We start from the raw sequence: 20,532 nt of genomic DNA, 5'->3' as shown, positions 1-20,532 counted from the left end.
TCGTCCAGTCATTCCTCGTCGCTACATCCAGGCACTCAAACACTTAGCTTCCAATAATGATATTCTCATCACCACAGCGGACAAAGGAGGAGGAGTGGTCATCCTCAACAGTACAGACTACGTTAGTAAGATGCAAGATTTATTGAACGACGCCAACACATACGTTTCCATCCCCGAACATGCATGGAGGAAAGAAACAGATTCTTTTCTCAGTAAGACCCGCAGTATACTCAGGAAATCAGAAGAAGGTAAAAAGCTCTTGCGCCTCATCCCTACCAACCCCAAGTCAGCTAGACTTTATGGTTTACCAAAGACCCACAAACCAAATGTGCCTATGAGACCCATTACATCTGGTATCGGCAGCGCCCCTCACAGTCTAGCAGGAGTTTTGGCGAAATATTTGTCAAAGCTCCTGGGTACAATCAGTCAGGCTCATCTAAAGCATTCGGGTGACCTCCTTAACCGTATCAGGGATCTCGACATGAGTGATAAGAAGCTTGCAAGTTTTGACGTGACTGCCTTATTCACCAATGTCCCAGTTGATCAAGCCATTGATCTTCTTCGCAGGGTGATTAAAGATGATACAGAGTTACCTGTACCCCGCCAAGATTTTGTGAGCCTTGTCGAACTTTGTGTTCGTTATAACTGTTTTAGGTTCGAGGACAAGAAGTACAAACAACTCTTCGGACTAGCCATGGGATCCCCCCTTAGTGCAGTTCTTGCCAATTTATATATGGAGGACCTGGAATCAAGAAGGATCCTCAATAACATCCCTCGTTCAGTTACTTGGATGCGGTACGTAGATGATATTTTGGTCATTGTACCCAAAAATCTTGACGTACAGGGCATCCTCAACACCATCAACAATCTGGAACCTACTATTAAATTTACTCTAGAGGAGGAGAAGGACAACCAGTTACCTTTTCTCGACGTTCTCTTACGCACAGGGGAAAGCAAACTTTCTTTTAAAGTCTACCGGAAGCCTACCTACAAGAATGATCTTCTACATTTCTTCTCTCACCATGACACAAGAACTAAAAGAGGGGTAGTTATTGGCTTCTTTCTGAGAGCCTACAGAATTTCCAGTCCGCAGTTCCTCGAAGAAGAATGTACATACATCACCAACTCTTTTAGTTCACTACACTTTCCCCTACACTTCATACGTGACTGCAGGAAACGTGCAACACGTATCCTCAGCAAGACCAACACCTATCAAATTGAAGAAAAGCCTCCAAGTTACATCGTTTTACCGGTCAGCAACGTTGCCACTAATGTTTCAAAAATGTTTGACAGAAAACTGGCTAAAATATCTACCAGCTCTTCAACTACTATTAGGAACCTGATACAAAAACCCAAGCATGATTCTGGCACAAGTGCAGGAATCTACACTATACCATGTGGGGGGTGTGACAAAGTATATGTAGGGGAAACAGCCAGAACTCTGGACATTAGAATAGCAGAACACAAAAATGCTTGCAGAAATGATGACCGCAAAAACGCATGTGTTCAACATAGAGACGATGTTGGACACCTCATGAAATTCAATGAAGCTAAACTAGTTATTAAAGAAGACGACTTAAGACGGAGAAAATGCATTGAAGCTGCACTAATTTCTGTCAGTAACACTATAAAGCAAAAATCCGGTAGTTACAGTATTTCAAAATTACTAAGCAAGAGGATATTACCCATCCTGGGAACTGGTGTTACTTGATGCCAGCAGGTCCCTCTCTAACCTCACCTCCTTAGTTCCATTACTACTACTACTACTATTACCACCTCTACCCACGCTTCACCTCACCTGACTCCCACCACTATATATATGTGTGTTTTCTTAGTTTTCTCTGTATTAGGACTGAAGAAGCCACTCGTGGCGAAACGTTTCCTTTAATAAATGTCCTGAACTGTACATAAGTGTCTTTTTCCACATCTTGTCGGTATCACCATACCATTTCCTCATTGCTGTCTTGGTTTAAGGTTGCTGCTTACCATAACCCCCAAGTCCTTTTCGCAATCTGTATGGCTAAGTTCTACATTATTTAACTTATAAGTGCTAGGGTTATGGACACTCCCGAGCTTCAGAACCTTGCATTTATCTACATTGAACTGCATCTGCCACTTTTCTGACCAAGAGTAGAGTTTGTCTAAATCCTCCTGAAGTTCCCTAACATCTACGTTTGAATCAATTATCCTACCTATCTTCGTGTCATCGGCGAATTTGCTCATATCACTAGTAATTCCTTCATCAAGATCATTGATATATATTATAAACAACAACGGGCCCAAGACTGATCCCTGTGGAACGCCACTTGTTACTGATCCCCACTCGGATTTAACCCCATTTATGGACACTCTCTGCTTCCTGTCTGTGAGCCATGATTCGATCCACGAGAGCACTCTTCCCCCAATGCCATGAGCTGCTACTTTCTTCAACAGTCTTTGGTGCGGAACTCTATCAAATGCCTTACTAAAATCTAAGTAAATAATATCAAATTCTTTATCGTGGTCAACAGCCTCAAAAGCTTTACTGAAGAAAGTTAATAAATTAGTTAGACAAGACCGGCCTCTTGTGAATCCATGCTGAGTATCATTAATCAAGCTACGCTTATCGAGATGGCTTCTTATAATTTGAGCTATAATTGACTATAGTAATTTGCCTACAATTGAGGTCAGGCTTATTGGGCGGTAATTTGACGGTAACGACTTGTCCCCTGTTTTAAAAATAGGAATTACATTAGCCATCTTCCACATATCAGACACTACACCTGTTTGAAGAGATAAATTAAAAATATTAGTTAATGGTTCACAGACTTCCATTTTGCATTCCTTTAGAACCCTTGAAAAAACCTCATCAGGACCCGGTGACTTATTTTGCTTCAGTCGGTCTATCTGCTTCACAACCATTTCACTAGTGACTATGATGTTACATAATTTATCTTCTTCTGGCCCACTATAAAAATTAATTACCGGAATATTATTAGTGTCTTCCTGTGTAAAAACCGAGAGAAAATAATTATTTAAAATCGAGCACATTTCATTCTCTTTGTCAGTAAGATGCCCATAGTTATTTTTAAGGGGACCTATCTTATCTCTGACTTTTGTTCTATATACCTGGAAAAAACTTTTTGGGTTAGTTTTAGAATCCCTAGCAACTTTAATTTCATAGTCCCTTTTAGCTTTTCTTATCCCCTTTTTAATGTCCCTCTTAATGTCAATATACTGATTCATAAGATGACCCTCGCCTCTTTTGATACGCCTATAAATTCCTTTCTTATGCCCTAGTAGATATTTCAGCCTATTATTCATCCATTTTGGGTCATTTCTATTTGATCTAATTTCTTTATAAGGGATAAATGTTCTTTGAGCAGCATGTATTGTGTTCAGAAAACTGTCATATTGATAGCTCTCTTCGTTACCCCAGTCAACAGATGATAAGTGTTCTCTAAGCCCATCGTAATCTGCTAAGCGAAAATCTGGGACTGTTACTGAGTTATCCCTACTATCATACTTCCATTCAATTCTAAATGTAATTGATTTGTGGTCGCTAGCACCCAGTTCTTCTGAAACTTCTAAATTATTAACAAGGGATTCATTGTTTGCCAGAACTAAGTCAAGCAGGTTATTACCCCTTGTAGGTTCTGTCACAAACTGCTTCAGAAAACAATCCTGAACTACTTCTAAGAAGTCGTATGATTCTAAATTCCCAGTCAAGAAATTCCAATCAATATGACTAAAGTTAAAGTCTCCTAGAATTACTACATTATCGTGCCTTGTGGCCCTAACAATTTCCTCCCATAGTAGTCTTCCCTGGTCCCTATCTAAATTTGGGGGACGGTATATCACACCTAAAGTTAATTTTTCATGCCCCTCTGAAAATTCTATCCAAACAGACTCTGTATGTGTTACTTCAGACTTAATACCCGTTTTAATGCAACAGTTCAAGCGATCTCGGACATACAATGCCACCCCACCCCCCTTCCCGATACTTCTATCTACTTGGAACAATTTGAAACCCTGAATGTGACATTCTGCAGGCATGTCCCGACTTTTTGAATTAAACCACGTCTCAGTAATGGCAAATACATCTATGTTACCTGCACTAGCAACTAGTCTCAACTCGTCCATCTTATTCCTAGCACTGCGACTATTTGTGTAATATATACTTAAGGACCCTCCTTTCTCTTTATCATTCCTGCTCCTTTCTGTTATTCCACTAAACCTATTACTGTCCTTGTCAATTAGTGCCACTGGCCTTCCGATATCCACCTCATTTTGCCTATTACTAGTTCTCCTAGTACTCATATTACTACCCTGAGACTTCACAGTTTTCCCGCAGAAACCCATACCACTAACTATTCCTAGTTTAAAGACCTAACAGCTCCCTCCACTGCGTTGGCCAGTGCTCCCACCCCACACCTAGACAAGTGAACCCCATCCCTGGCATACATGTCATTTCTGCCATAGAAGAGGTCCCAGTTGTCAATGAATGTTACCGCATTTTCCTTACAGTATTTGTCATAAGAACATAAGAACATAAGAAAGGAGGAACACTGCAGCAGGCCTGTTGGCCCATACTAGGCAGGTCCTTTACAATTCATCCCACTAACAAACATTTGACCAACCCAATTTTCAATGCTACCCAAGAAATAAGCTCTGATATGCAAGTCCCACTCAAATCCAACCCCTCCCACTCATGTACTTATCCAACCTAAATTTGAAACTACCCAAAGTCCTAGCCTCAATAACCCAACTAGGTAGACTGTTCCACTCATCAACTACCCTATTTCCAAACCAATACTTTCCTATGTCCTTTCTAAATCTAAACTTATCTAATTTAAATCCATTACTGCGGGTTCTCTCTTGGAGAGATATCCTCAAGACATAAGAACATAAGAAAGGAGGAACACTGCAGCAGGCCTGTTGGCCCATACTAGGCAGGTCCTTTACAATTCATCCCACTAACAAACATTTGACCTACCCAATTTTCAATGCTACCCAAGAAATAAGCTCTGATGTGCAAGTCCCACTCAAATCCAACCCCTCCCACTCATGTACTTATCCAACCTAAATTTGAAACTACCCAAAGTCCTAGCCTCAATAACCCAACTAGGTAGACTGTTCCACTCATCAACTACCCTATTTCCAAACCAATACTTTCCTATGTCCTTTCTAAATCTAAACTTATCTAATTTAAATCCATTACTGCGGGTTCTCTCTTGGAGAGATATCCTCAAGACCTTGTTAATATCCCCTTTATTAATACCTATCTTCCACTTATACACTTCGATCAGGTCTCCCCTCATTCTTCGTCTAACAAGTGAATGTAACTTAAGAGTCTTCAATCTTTCTTCATAAGGAAGATTTCTAATGCTATGTATTAATTTAGTCATCCTACGCTGAATGTTTTCTAACGAATTTATGTCCATTCTGTAATATGGAGACCAGAATTGAGCTGCATAATCTAGGTGAGGCCTTACTAATGATGTATAAAGCTGCAGTATGACCTCTGGACTTCTGTTGCTTACACTTCTTGATATAAATCCCAGTAATCTATTTGCCTTATTACGTACGCTTAGGCATTGCTGTCTTGGTTTAAGGTTGCTGCTTACCATAACCCCCAAGTCCTTTTCGCAATCTGTATGGCTAAGTTCTACATTATTTAACTTATAAGTGCTAGGGTTATGGACACTCCCGAGCTTCAGAACCTTGCATTTATCTACATTGAACTGCATCTGCCACTTTTCTGACCAAGAGTAGAGTTTGTCTAAATCCTCCTGAAGTTCCCTAACATCTACGTTTGAATCAATTATCCTACCTATCTTCGTGTCATCGGCGAATTTGCTCATATCACTAGTAATTCCTTCATCAAGATCATTGATATATATTATAAACAACAACGGGCCCAAGACTGATCCCTGTGGAACGCCACTTGTTACTGATCCCCACTCGGATTTAACCCCATTTATGGACACTCTCTGCTTCCTGTCTGTGAGCCATGATTCGATCCACGAGAGCACTCTTCCCCCAATGCCATGAGCTGCTACTTTCTTCAACAGTCTTTGGTGCGGAACTCTATCAAATGCCTTACTAAAATCTAAGTAAATAATATCAAATTCTTTATCGTGGTCAACAGCCTCAAAAGCTTTACTGAAAAAAGTTAATAAATTAGTTAGACAAGACCGGCCTCTTGTGAATCCATGCTGAGTATCATTAATCAAGCTATGCTTATCGAGATGGCTTCTTATAATTTGAGCTATAATTGACTCTAGTAATTTGCCTACAATTGAGGTCAGGCTTATTGGGCGGTAATTTGACGGTAACGACTTGTCCCCTGTTTTAAAAATAGGAATTACATTAGCCATCTTCCACATATCAGACACTACACCTGTTTGAAGAGATAAATTAAAAATATTAGTTAATGGTTCACAGACTTCCATTTTGCATTCCTTTAGAACCCTTGAAAAAACCTCATCAGGACCCGGTGACTTATTTTGCTTCAGTCGGTCTATCTGCTTCACAACCATTTCACTAGTGACTATGATGTTACATAATTTATCTTCTTCTGGCCCACTATAAAAATTAATTACCGGAACACTACTAGTGTCTTCCTGTGTAAAAACCGAGAGAAAATAATTATTTAAAATCGAGCACATTTCATTCTCTTTGTCAGTAAGATGCCCATAGTTATTTTTAAGGGGACCTATCTTATCTCTGACTTTTGTTCTATATACCTGGAAAAAACTTTTTGGGTTAGTTTTAGAATCCCTAGCAACTTTAATTTCATAGTCCCTTTTAGCTTTTCTTATCCCCTTTTTAATGTCCCTCTTAGTGTCAATATACTGATTCATAAGATGACCCTCGCCTCTTTTGATACGCCTATAAATTCCTTTCTTATGCCCTAGTAGATATTTCAGCCTATTATTCATCCATTTTGGGTCATTTCTATTTGATCTAATTTCTTTATAAGGGATAAATGTTCTTTGAGCAGCATGTATTGTGTTCAGAAAACTGTCATATTGATAGCTCTCTTCGTTACCCCAGTCAACAGATGATAAGTGTTCTCTAAGCCCATCGTAATCTGCTAAGCGAAAATCTGGGACTGTTACTGAGTTATCCCTACTATCATACTTCCATTCAATTCTAAATGTAATTGATTTGTGGTCGCTAGCACCCAGTTCTTCTGAAACTTCTAAATTATTAACAAGGGATTCATTGTTTGCCAGAACTAAGTCAAGCAGGTTATTACCCCTTGTAGGTTCTGTCACAAACTGCTTCAGAAAACAATCCTGAACTACTTCTAAGAAGTCGTATGATTCTAAATTCCCAGTCAAGAAATTCCAATCAATATGACTAAAGTTAAAGTCTCCTAGAATTACTACATTATCGTGCCTTGTGGCCCTAACAATTTCCTCCCATAGTAGTCTTCCCTGGTCCCTATCTAAATTTGGGGGACGGTATATCACACCTAAAGTTAATTTTTCATGCCCCTCTGAAAATTCTATCCAAACAGACTCTGTATGTGTTACTTCAGACTTAATACCCGTTTTAATGCAACAGTTCAAGCGATCTCGGACATACAATGCCACCCCACCCCCCTTCCCGATACTTCTATCTACTTGGAACAATTTGAAACCCTGAATGTGACATTCTGCAGGCATGTCCCGACTTTTTGAATTAAACCACGTCTCAGTAATGGCAAATACATCTATGTTACCTGCACTAGCAACTAGTCTCAACTCGTCCATCTTATTCCTAGCACTGCGACTATTTGTGTAATATATACTTAAGGACCCTCCTTTCTCTTTATCATTCCTGCTCCTTTCTGTTATTCCACTAAACCTATTACTGTCCTTGTCAATTAGTGCCACTGGCCTTCCGATATCCACCTCATTTTGCCTATTACTAGTTCTCCTAGTACTCATATTACTACCCTGAGACTTCACAGTTTTCCCGCAGAAACCCATACCACTAACTATTCCTAGTTTAAAGACCTAACAGCTCCCTCCACTGCGTTGGCCAGTGCTCCCACCCCACACCTAGACAAGTGAACCCCATCCCTGGCATACATGTCATTTCTGCCATAGAAGAGGTCCCAGTTGTCAATGAATGTTACCGCATTTTCCTTACAGTATTTGTCCAGCCAGCAATTGACACCAATTGCTCTGGACAACCATTCATTTCCAACTCCTCTCCTTGGCAAAATGCCACATATGACAGGTTTCCCACCCTTCTTCCTAATTATCTCTATTGCTGACCTATACCTGCTAATCAGGTCCTCACTCCTACGTCTGCCAACATCGTTGCCTCCAGCACTGAGACAGATAATAGGATTGCTCCCATTACCTCTCATGATGTCATCCAGACGGCTAACAATATCCTTCATCCCAGCCCCAGGAAAACACACTCTCTGCCTCCTACTCCTATCCTTCAAACAGAATGCCCTATCCATGTACCTAATCTGACTATCCCCAACAACAACAATGTTTTTACCTTCCTTGGCGTCGTCCGTAGTGATGCTCCGAGTAGTCGACTCAAATTCGCCAGGTAGCATTACACCACTTGTAGAATTCGTCATGACGTTCTCGATGGTCTTCGTTGGGGTTTCTAGGGATGTCTCACTCACGTCTGCCAATGCTTCCTTGGTGCTCGTTGTGGCATTCCCAGTAGAACACTCACATTCGTCAGGTAGCACCGAGAATGAGTTGGAAGTTTCCACGGCAGTCTTCTGGTTTCTCGTTGTTTCTGCCTCTCCAACCGTTTTCTTAATCTTCAGCTTGGTTCCATGTTGCCCGACCACTGACCAAGCTCCCCTCTTAACCTGGGGACTCACAACAGGAGGATTACTACGAATCCTCTTGTTCTCCTCCGTTAATCGCCGTATCTCCAGTTTAGCAACTCTGAGTTCTTCTCTCAGCTGCTGGTAAAGCTGCTCAAGAGAGGGCATCCTGGTTCAGATTCACAGAGAGCACACAAACAGGTCTTCACAGAGCTAAGTACACGTCACCACTGAGCTAAGTACACGTCACCACTGACTGCAGAAGGCCTACTGGCCCATTCGAGGCAGATCCTTATCAAAACGATCTCTACCTAAAGCTACCCAAGAAATAACTCCCGTACCCAATGACACCAATCAAACCCAGCCCCTCCCAGTCATATATTTGTCCAATCACTTCTTAAAGCTACCCAAGGTTCTAGCCTCTATCACCCTACTGGGAAGACTGTTCCACGCATCTACAATTCTGTTAGAAAACCAGTAATTACCTATGTCCTTTCTAAATCTAAATTTATCTAACTTAAATCCATCATTTTAATGTCCATTATTTCTGGTTCTTACCTGGTTCGACACCCTCAGTACTTTATTAATATCTCCCTTGATTATGCCCGTCATCCACTTATACACTTCAATGATATCTCCCCTCATTCTACGCCTCTCCAGAGAGTGGAGATTTAAGGCTTTAAGTCTATCTTCATACGGGAGGTTCCTTACACAGTAAATCATTTTAGTCATTCTTCTCTGTATGTTCTCTAATGAATCTATATCCATCCTGTAGTAAGGGGACCAAAACTGAGCAGCATAATCTAAATGAGGCCTCACTAGTGATGTATAGAGCTGTAAAATAACTTTTGGACTTCTGTTACTTATACTTTGTGATGAATGGTTTTGAAAAACCGACAAGTTGAAGAATTGAGACACTTATGCAACACATGGGAATCTTTATTGAAGAAACGTTTCGCCACACAGTGGTTTCATCAGTCCAATACAAAGTTGAAATCGGTAAGTGTGATGAATGGTTTTGAAAACCGACAAGTTGAAGAATTGAGACACTTATGCAACACATGGGAATCTTTATTGAAGAAACGTTTCGCCACACAGTGGCTTCATCAGTCCAATACAAAGTAGAAATGGGTAAGGAGAGTAGAAGTATGAGGTAATCAGTCCCTCAACCTGGATTCGATGTGTTCAGTCCATCACTCTTGTAGTAAGTGCAGCATAGGAACGAACGAACGAAAGTTCAGGTAAGATCCCAAATGGGATGAGCGGGGAAGACGGGACAGACGAAGAATAGTGCTGGAGAGGAGTGTTCTTAGTCGTAGAAATAGAGCCAGGGCTTAACCCAGCAGCAAAGGCGATCGTGGGACAGATATTGAAAAGAGAAATTCCGGTTCTTCTGTTGGGACTCCGGTGGGGTGAGCTGGGAGTAAGGGACTTGCGACCTTTAGAGCTAGAGAGGAGTGCAGAACTGAGTCATGTCTTAACCCAAAAAAGCTAAGGCGAACGTGGGACAGGGAATGGTACCTGTCTTAGAAGGTACCTGTCAGCGGATCCAAGGTTATTTGTAAGTAGGGTTAGGAGCAGGATCATGCAAGGAGTAGAAAAGGTTGTGTTGGTTTGTGGGTCTGCGAATGTCTTCGTCAAGGAGAGAGGTCCAGTAGTCATGTCGTGTCTCAAGTTTGTCTATCTGTCTGTCACTGAGCCTCTTCCAGTACAGATTCAGCGCAGGGACGTCTAACTGGGCATGGAGAGACTCGCTTGTGGCGAAGTCCTCCCATCTGACATCAAGCACCCAGCGCAGCGCCTTGTTCTGGACACGCTGCAGTTTAAGTAAGTTTGTTTTTGCTGCAAGAGAGAGGGCTAGAGGAGAGTAAGTTATCAGAGGACGTATTAGGGATTTGTAGAGGTGTAGTTTGGTGCGTTGAGAGGCATGTTTCAGCTTGTAGAGGCCCGCAAGGGCCTTACTAGCTATTGCATGCCTTGAGTGAATGTGTCCGTGTAAACGAAGAAGGTAGTCAAGATTAACGCCAAGGACAGTGACAGATTGTGTGATAGGGAAGTAAGTGCGGGTGTCAGCTGTTCTGAGTTCGACAGGTAATGGAGGATCACGTTTCCTGTAGTTAAAATACGTAATGCTGGATTTTGCTGCATTGGTTTTGATCCTCCATTTTTGTTCCCAGATGGCTATCCTGTCAACCTCATTTTGTGTTTTGTGTGTGAGTGTATCTATATTGGCATGAGTGATAAGTTGTGTAATGTCGTCTGCATAGGCTAGTGTGATGGAGTTGTGGTATATAGGTGTTGGAATGTCGTTAGTGTATAAAATGTAGAGGGTAGGGGAAAGGACAGATCCCTGGGGTACTCCAGCATTTAGTGTGAAGTAGTCAGAGTAACAGCCTTGGAATTTGATTCTCATGGTACGGCCGTCTAGGAAGTTGCAGAGGAGTTTACGAGTATTGAGAGGCAGGTTGAAGTTAGTGCAGAGTTTGTACTTGAGCCCCTCGTGCCACACAGTGTCAAAAGCTTTTTCAACGTCTTTTGCAACCAGGGCTGTCCTGTTTCTTTGTTTTGTGTTTATGTGGATGTAGTTGAGAATGATGTTAATGGCATCCTGTGTGGATCTGTGTGTTCTGAAGCCAAACTGGCCATCTGAAAGTAGAGAATTATGTTCCAGGTATCTGCGAAGGCGATGATTAATGAGTTTTTCAAAGAGTTTTCCTAAAGTTTCGAGGAGGCTGATAGGGCGATAGTTTCTAGGGTCAGAGTGGTCTTTATTGGGTTTAGGAAGGAGGATAGCAGTAGCAGCTTTGAAGAGGGAAGGGAAGTATCCAGAGGCAAGGGAGGCATTGAGGAGGTTTGTGTAGGCAGTAATGATAGAGTCAGGAAGGTGTTTCAGGATAATATGGTTTAGGCCAGAGGCACCAGGAGCCTTTGGAGGAAGGTGTCTGAGGAGAGTTTTAATGTCTGTGTTGGTGAAAGGAGTGTCGAGTTCTTGGGAGGAGGTAAGAGTGTCTAGATGTATGTGGCTGTCTGGTGTTGTTTCTTGTGTGTGTGCAGTGTTCCAGTGTTCTATGTTCTGAATGTGTTGAATAACGTTAGGGTGAGGTGGATGAGCGTGGAAGATGTTCTCCCAGATGTGTTTGAAGATGTTGGTAGCAGCCTGTGGGTCTGAGATGTGTGTGTTGTTGTGGGTGATGTGTTTGAATTTGTTGGTGGGAGTAGTGCCTCTGATTTTTTTGATAAAGTTCCAGAAGGCTTTAGTGTTTTTAACACGCTGCCTGTCCGCTTGTTGTATTAGTCGTGACCAGTGATTGTTGTGGTCTTGGTCTAGGCTGTGTAAAATGTTGTTTCTAAGGTAAGTGAGATCTAATCGGACTTGATTAAATCTATGTGTGTTGTAGAGGAAGCGGTTGTGGTAGCAGATAATTAGTCTTCTTGTTCTGAGTGACGGTTTGAAGGAATAACGAGTGGTGTGAGTTTTCTTTGGTATTGCGATGTTGGCTGCTTGTGTAATGGTGTCCTGGATGAGATCAAGTTGAGTATCGATGTCAGAGATAGGTTTGTTGTTGTAGTCATAGGTGAGGTTAATATTGTCTATGTGTTGTTTGAAAGCATCCCAGTCAGCGTTCTTGTAGGAGAATGAAGGTATTGTTGGAATGAGGATAGGGTTGGAGGAGATGTGTAAGATGACTGGGATGTGATCAGAGCCTGTAATAGGGCCAGGTGAGATGTAATGTTGAAATAGAGAGCTGGCTCGGTTTGCCAGAATGATGTCTGGTTTGCCTTGGCCCGTGTGGTTGAAGAAGGTATTGAAGTCTGGGCCAAGATGAATTAGGTGTTTATGGTTTGTGAAGTTGAGTAATTGGTGACCAAGTTGGTTGTTACTGGTGTGATGAAAGGCAGTGTGTTTGGCATTCATGTCAGCTAGTAGGTAAGTTGGTGTGTTGGTGTAGTTGAAGACTAAGGAGAGGTCGTGTATGTTGAGAGTAGTGTTTGGGCGAGCATAGGTGGTGAAAAAGATAAAGGGGCCAAGGTGGGTGTGTATTCTGACCGCAAGACAGTGTTGGTGAATAAAAGGGATTGGGAGAAATTCATGTTTTATGTTGGAATTGACAAGGATGGCAACCCCATCGTGGGGATCATAGGGGGACTGTAGTGCAGTATAACCATAATGGCGGATACATTGAGGGGCTTTGAGGCAGGTACTGTTTAGCAAAACAATATCTGGCCTCTCTGCTTCAAGGAGCTCGGCCAGTAGGTGTCTAATTGTAAAGTAAGAACGTACGTTGAACTGAATCGCCTTAAACGTGATTTAATGATTTCGTCTTAGCAAAGTTAATGTCGGGGGAGGAGTTTGGATTAAAGCCCGTGATAGTGGTGCCATCAGTGGATGTGTGTTTGTAGGTGCTACGGACCCGTTTCCTGGAGGGGGAGGAAGAGATGGATCTGTTTTTATGTTCTTTGCTCTGTCCGTTAGAAGTTGGGGTAGGTTTAGGTTTGAGTGGATTTTGTCTGGAGGAGGTGGAGTTGGACCTGGATGAGGTTTTGGTTGTGGTGGAGTGGGCGAAGGTGGATGCAGAGGAAGTGGAAGTTTTGGTAAGCTGTGAGGAAGTGGAAGCTTTGGAAGGGGATGAAGTGGGTAAGGAAGTGGGGGGAGGGGTGGTCGTAGCAGTAGCAGTAGGGGTGTTGGTGGGAGGTGTAGAAGTAGTGAAGAGAGGTAGTGGAGGAGGAGAGCTGGTGGGAGTAGGAAGTGGGGGGGTGGGAGAGAGGAAGGAGGGAGAGGTTGTAGGAGGCTTGGAAGAGAAGCAGGAAGGAGGGATAATTAAAGAGGGAAGATTGTTAGCAGACAAGATTAGGTTAAGGACATGTGAGTAGTCTGATTGGTAAGCTTGTGAGATTACCATCGCAGAGTGGGCAGCAGTGGCAAGTTGACAGTTAGTTTTGTAGTCTAGTGTGGGTGTAGAAGGAGAAGTGCTTGTAGTCTGTGTGTTGGTGTTTGATGTGTGTAGAGTAGAAGAGGTAGACCAAGTGCGTGGGGAGGCCCAGGCATTGGGGGTAGGGGAGGGAGGTGTGGAAGGGGAGGGAGGTAAGGAAGGGGAGGGAGGAGCAGGGAAGGGGTTGGGTAGGGAGGGAGGTTGGTTTGCTCTGAGGGAGGAGAGAATGTGCTTTCTAGAAGGGCAGGAATTTGCAACTGCAGTGTGTGACCCGCCGCAGTTAGAACATTTAAGGGGGAGGTTGCAAGTATTCCAGAAGTGGCCAGTTGCTGAACATCTGGAGCAGACTTGTGTAGATGTGCATGTGTTTTTGTCGTGGCCGAATTTGTAGCATTTAAGACATTGTGTGATTGGGTGGAAGTTCGGAGTGAAGAGAGCGTTTGGAGGAATGCGGATGGTCTTGGCAAAGATTCCTTGACTGAAGAGTGTAGAGGCGTCAGCAGGAGTAGAACAGCGTATTTTGAGAATGGTAGAGTTTTCTGGTCTGTAAATATCGTCAACAGAGACTTTGTTCTTAGTACTGATATCTTTTATTAAGTCTTCTTTGTCTGTGTCATAGGCTGTCAGGAGAGAGTAGTCTACGTGTTTAGCAATGACTGTGCTTTTGGCACGGTGCTCAGGAGTCCAAATAATGGTGAAGCCTGCGTTGAGAAGTTTTTGTCTGGTATCGCTTGAGGTGTACGCTTCGTAGGAATGTTTGTCAAGAAGGAGTTTGAAGCCTGAGTTGGTTTTGAAGACTTTAAGTTGAGGTGCACCAGTGATCTGATATAATAAATTTTCCGGACAGATAGTGGCATCAGGATTAGAAAATTTGAGGTTTAGCGAGAAGGAATTGGATTTAGTAGAAGCAGAGGCAGGTGTGGGAGGTTGGGGGAGAGTGGAAGGGGGGTGGGAGGTGGAAGGCAACGAAGGCATCGTCTAATTACGAAAAGATGTAATTGGAGGTGACAATCGGCCAAAAAGTGAGAGTACTCAGCTAGGCAAGTACGTGTAAGTAGACACACGTACTTGCCTGGCGCAGGACACTGAGGAGGTGAACTGTAGCTTGATGGAGCACTGTATATCCTGAGTGGTGGCGAGACTGGCTGTATGGCGTGCAGTCAACAGGCGAAGAGAATTCAGGCAGCAAGAGGCTTCCTGCCCTTCGGTCGGCAACCACCGACGCACCAATCCTGATGGTGGAGAGGAAGACGAAGGTCCAGCAAGCACTACTCAAAGCACTACTCAACACGGGGTAATTTCGAGAGAGGCGAGATCGTCGATGTGTTAGGTAAGCACACGTCACCACTCGAGCTAAGTCGCTTGATCGCTTCTCACTGACGCTGCAGCATAGGGCCAGAGAGGTGGCTTATATACTGCGGTGAGATGAGTTGAAGCAGGAGGAGGCGGGATCTTAGTGGGACCTGCCACTAGTTTAAGTAGGTCATCGTCCAAAGGTTGGGCAAGCGTTGAAGTCTTTGTACCAAGATTCCATGATGTTGCAGTGTCTGACAAATGTGATGACAAATTCTTCAAATCGGTAAGGAGAGGAGAAGTTTGAGGTAATCAGTCCCTCAACCTGGAATCGATGTGTTCAGTCCATCACTCTTGTAGGAAATGCGTTACTTATACTTCTTGAGATAAATCCAAGTAATCTGTTGGCCTTGTTGTACACACTAAGGCACTGCTGTCTTGGCTTTAGATTTCTGCTCACCATGACTCCCAAGTCCTTTTCACATTCTGTATGATCAAGCTCTACTTCACCTAGATTATAGCTTCGAGAGTTATTTTCATTACCAGGGCTAGTACCTTACACTTATCGACATTGAACTTCATCTGCCATTTTTCAGACCAAGACATTAATTTGTCCAAATCCTCCTGGAGCTCATTGCTATCCTCCTCAGAATGAATCATACGGCCTATCTTTGTATCATCAGAAAACTTACTCATGTCACTCGTAATCCCTTCATCAAGGTCATTAATGAAAATTATGAACAAGAGAGAGCCTAAAACTGATCCTTGTGGAACGCCACTAGTGACTAATCCCCATTCAGATTTCACTCCATTAATGGTAACTCTCTGCTTTCTATTGGTAAGCCATGCCTCTATCCATGCTAGAAGTTTACCTCCTATACCATGAGCTGCCACTTTTCTTAAGAGTCTCTTGTGAGGTACTCTAACGAAGGCTTTGCTAAAATCCAAATAAACAATATCATATTCCTTATCACTGTCAACTGCCTCAAATGTTCTATTGAAGAACGTCAGTAAGTTTGTCAGGCAGGAACGACCTCTCGTGAATCCATGCTGAGATTCATTTATCAAGTTATGCTCTTCAAGGTGACTTCTGATAATGTCAGCTATAATTGATTCTAATAACTTGCCCACTATAGATGTCAGGCTTATTGGACGGTAATTTGAAGGAATGGACCTATCCCCTGATTTGAAAAGAGGAACCACATTAGCCATCTTCCACAACTCTGGCACAACACCGGTAAGGATGGACGCATTAAACACACTCGTTAATGGCTGACTAAGCTCCATCTTGCATTCCTTAAGCACCCTGGAAAACAACTCCTCGGGTCCCGGGGACTTATTTTGCTTCAGTTTGTCTATCTGTTTAATAACCATGTCCCTCGTGACAGTAATATTAGTTAATTTAAATTCATCAGGAACTAAATAATTGTTAATTACTGGAATCTCATTTACATCTTCCTGTGCAAAAACTTACAAAAAATAGTCATTAAATAAGGAACACATTTCCAGTTCGTTATCCGTCAGCTTTCTTTACTACACTGTTCCTTACCAGTTCTCCTGACATGCATGGGTCAAAGGGGATTCCCAGATATTTTACTGATGAAACCAAAGTGATGGTTTCCCCATTACACTGAACATTAAAATTATTTACCCTTTTCAGTTTATGTTTCGTGCCGAAGAGTATGGCTTCAGTTTTCCCTAGGTGTAATGATAGTTTGTTGTCTACTAACCATTTGCTGCAGGACTCCAGTTCCACTGTTATTACAATAGCTATATCTTGTGGGTCTTTACCTGAAACTAACAGAGCACTGTCATCCGCATGCAGTAGGAGTTTGCACTTGACACCGGTGGGCATGTCGTTTAAATAAGGGACACAGAATACTACCTTGGGGAACTCCACATGCTATCGGCAAGGGTTCTGATTCTGTTTTGTTGATTTTGACAATTTGTTTCCTGTCGCTAATGTAGGACTTAAACCAATCTACAGAACCTGTGCCGATAGCTTGAAGTTTCTTACATAATATATTGTGGTTGACAGTATCGACGGCCTTTTGCAGGTCTAGGGTTACCATACTTATGAGGTTCCCCACTGACATTTCAGATTAATTAGGGAGGTGTCGGTTGAGTAAGATCTTCTAAAGCCTGATTGATAGCTATGGAGAATGTTGTTGTCATTAAGGTACTTAACTACTTGACAGTACACCGCCCTCTCTAGAATTTTGGATATTACACTGAGTATACTAACAGGTCTATAGTTGCTTACATCAGACCTACTATTTTTCTTGAAGATAGGAGTAACTCTGGCCTCCTTGAACCCCTCCGGTACGGTATTAGTGGTGATGGACAAATTTATTATGTGAGCAATAGGGATTGACAGTTCAGAAGCACCATCTTTTAGGAACTTAGACGGGATGTTATCAGGGTCTGTGATCTTAGTTGGGTTTAACCAAATCTTTAAATGGGCCACAGAAAACAATATGGCGTTCAAAGATGAGAAATTTCAATTACTCCGATATGGAAAACGAGAGGAAATTAAATCTACATCGGGTATAAAACAAATTCCAGCCACACAATAGAACGAAAAACTAATGTCAAAGACCTGGGAGTGATCATGTCATAGGATCTCACCTTCAAACACCACAACATTGTATCAATCGCATCTGCTAGAAAAATGAAAGGTTGGATAATGAGACCCTTCAAAACTAGAGATGCCAAGCCCATGATGACACTCTTCAGGTCGCTTGTTCTTTCTAACCTGGAATATTACTGCACACTAACAGCACCTTACAGGGCAGGTGAAATTACTGACTTAGAAAATGTACACAGAACCTTCACGGCACGCATAACTGCTATGAAATACCTCATTTACTGGGAACGCTTGAAGTTCCTCAACCTGTTCTCCCTAGAATGCAGGCGGGAGAGATACATGATTATATACACTTGAAAAATCCTAGATGGATTAGTACCACACTTCCACACGAAAATCACTCCCTAAGAAAGCAAAAGACTTGGCACACGATGCAACATCCCCCCAATGAAAAGTAGGGGCGCCACTAGCACCATAAAAGAAAACACAATAAGTGTGAGAGGCTCAAGACTGTTCAACTGCTTCCCAACATACATAAGGGGGATTACCAATAGACCCATGGCTGTCTTCAAGGTGTTGGAGAGGCACCTAAAGTCAGTACCTGACCAGCCGGGCTGTGGCTCGCACGTCGGGTTGTGTGCGGTCAACATCAGCAGCGTGGTTGGTCAGGTCCTGATCCACCATGAGGTCTGATCACAGACCGGGCCGCGGGGGCGTTGACCCCCGAAACTCTCTCTAGGTATACTCCTGGTGTGATTTTTGTCCGAGCTGAAGCCTAAGGATTAGTTACGTATTCAACCACCACCGCAGGAAAACCTGCCACAATAAACGTCAAGATCGTTGGTAGAGTTAAGTCTGTATGAGTCTAGGAACGTAAGTAAACACTTACTGATGATATACCACTGTTGAAATGCTTTGTAAGAACACAAGAAAGAAGGAACACTGCAACAGGCCTACTGACCCATGCGAAGCAGGTCCATGCCACCCCTGGCTTAGAACAATGACCACCTAGTCAGGTCACTTCCACTTAAAGAAGGAGCACGGCACCAGACCTGGTAGCACAAGCTAGTCAGGTCGAACTCTCACCCATTCATGTATGTATCCAACATATTTTTAAAACTACACAAGGTCTTAGCTTGTATGACGGTACTCGGGTGTTTGTTCCACTCATCCACAACTCTATTACCAAACCAGTGCTTTCCTATATCCTTCCTGAATCTGAAGTTTTCCAACTTGAAACCATTGCTGCGAGTCCTGTCTTGGCTGGAAATTTTCAGCACGCTATTTACATCCCCTTTATTTATTCCTGTTTTCCATTTATACACCTCGATCATATCCCCCCTAATTCTACGCCTTTCTAGAGAGTGGAGATTCAGGGCCCTTAGTCTATCCTCATAGGGAAGATTTCTGATACATGAGATCAACTTTATCATCCTCCTCTGTACGTTTTCCAGTGCATTTATATCCATTCTGTGATATGGTGACAAGAACTGTGCAGCATAATCTAAATGAGGCCTAACCAAGGATATATAGAGTTGAAGAATAATCTGAGGACTTCTATTATTTATACTTCTTGCTATGAAGCCAAGCATTCTGTTATCTTTATTGCGAACACTTATGCACTGTTGTCTTGGTTTCAGATTACTGCTAATCAGAACTCCCAAATCCTTTTCGCAATCAGTAGTATTAAGATCTACACTCATGAATTTATAAGTGCATGGTTATTGTCCTGTCCAACATTTAGAACTTTGCATTTGTCAATATTAAACTGCATCTGCCACTTCTCTGACCACTGCATCAGTCTATTCACATCATCTTGGAGTGCACTAATGTCCTTAATAGAATGAACTGGACGGCCTAGTTAGGTGTCATCAGCAAATTTGCTTATGTCGTTATTTATTCCCTCATCTATGTCGTTTATGTAGATTGTGAACAACAAGGGGCCCAACACTGACTCCCATAAACACCTCTCTCCCCATTTATACAAACTCTCTGCTGCCTATTTGTCAACCATGCCTCTACCCAGGAAAAAAATTCTCCTTTTATTCCGTGTGCCTTAAGTTTCCTCAATAGCCTCTGATGTGGAACTCTATCGAAATCCTTACTGAAGTCCAAATACACAGTATCATATTCATTACCATGATCTACCTCCTCAAACACCTTAGTGAAGAAAGTTAGTAAATTCGTAAGACAGGAACGACCCTTTGTAAAACTGTGCTGAGATTCATTATCAGTTTATGCCTATCTTTATGGGGGATACCTGGAATTCATTGCATGATCTTGATTTAGAAGTTTACTTCAGTAACATTATTAGTCATCCAGTATACTCATATAATTTTATCTTTTCAGGAATAGTTGAAAAATATATTAATTATTATTAGTAGGATCTGTTATTTTTAGCGTATTTATTACTCACATAATAACTTGAAATATGCAACTTGAAATATGCAAAATTATTTCCATATATTTTTGTTGTTGTACATAGCCTTTATGGTTGCTCTTTAACGTTGTATTAGACTAGTTTTCCATGCTACACTTATTGCATGTGAATGTGTTGTGTTGCAGGCCATAGCGTTGTTGATAGGAATGATCTACTGGGGCCAGCAGCTGACTCAGGAAGGAATTACCAACATTAACGGAGCACTGTTCCTGCTCCTGACAAATATGACCTTCCAGAATGTATTTGGTGTAGTCAGTGTAAGTCTCTCTCACTCTCTCTCTCTCTCTCTCTCTCTCTCTCTCTCTCTCTCTCTCTCTCTCTCTCTCTCTCTCTCTCTCTCTCTCTCTCTCTCTCTCTCTCTCTCTCTCTCTCTTTCTCTCTCTCTTTGGCATGACATATGTATATATATATATATATATATATATATACATATATATATATATATAAATATACATATATATATATATGCAAAACAACCACTCTGAAAGAATAGAGAAATTCCAAGCGC

General features: G+C 42.2%; 1 protein-coding gene across 1 annotated transcript in view; it reads left to right on the top strand.

The window, feature by feature from the left end:
* LOC128700451 (protein white-like) overlaps positions 1–20,532 on the top strand; it is a gene marked incomplete at its 5' end in the record, with an annotated part of 120,085 nt that overhangs the window by 67,127 nt on the left and 32,426 nt on the right. The window contains one exon of the mRNA XM_070079913.1: positions 20,150–20,281. Within this exon, the coding sequence (XP_069936014.1) occupies positions 20,150–20,281 (132 nt within the window). The remainder of the gene's footprint in view (positions 1–20,149; positions 20,282–20,532) is intronic.

This window comes from Cherax quadricarinatus, unplaced genomic scaffold (assembly GCF_038502225.1).
Source record: "Cherax quadricarinatus isolate ZL_2023a unplaced genomic scaffold, ASM3850222v1 Contig41, whole genome shotgun sequence".
Classification (NCBI taxonomy): domain Eukaryota; kingdom Metazoa; phylum Arthropoda; class Malacostraca; order Decapoda; family Parastacidae; genus Cherax; species Cherax quadricarinatus.
Note: the sequence above shows the minus strand (reverse complement) of the source record. Positions and strands in the feature narration are given on the sequence as shown.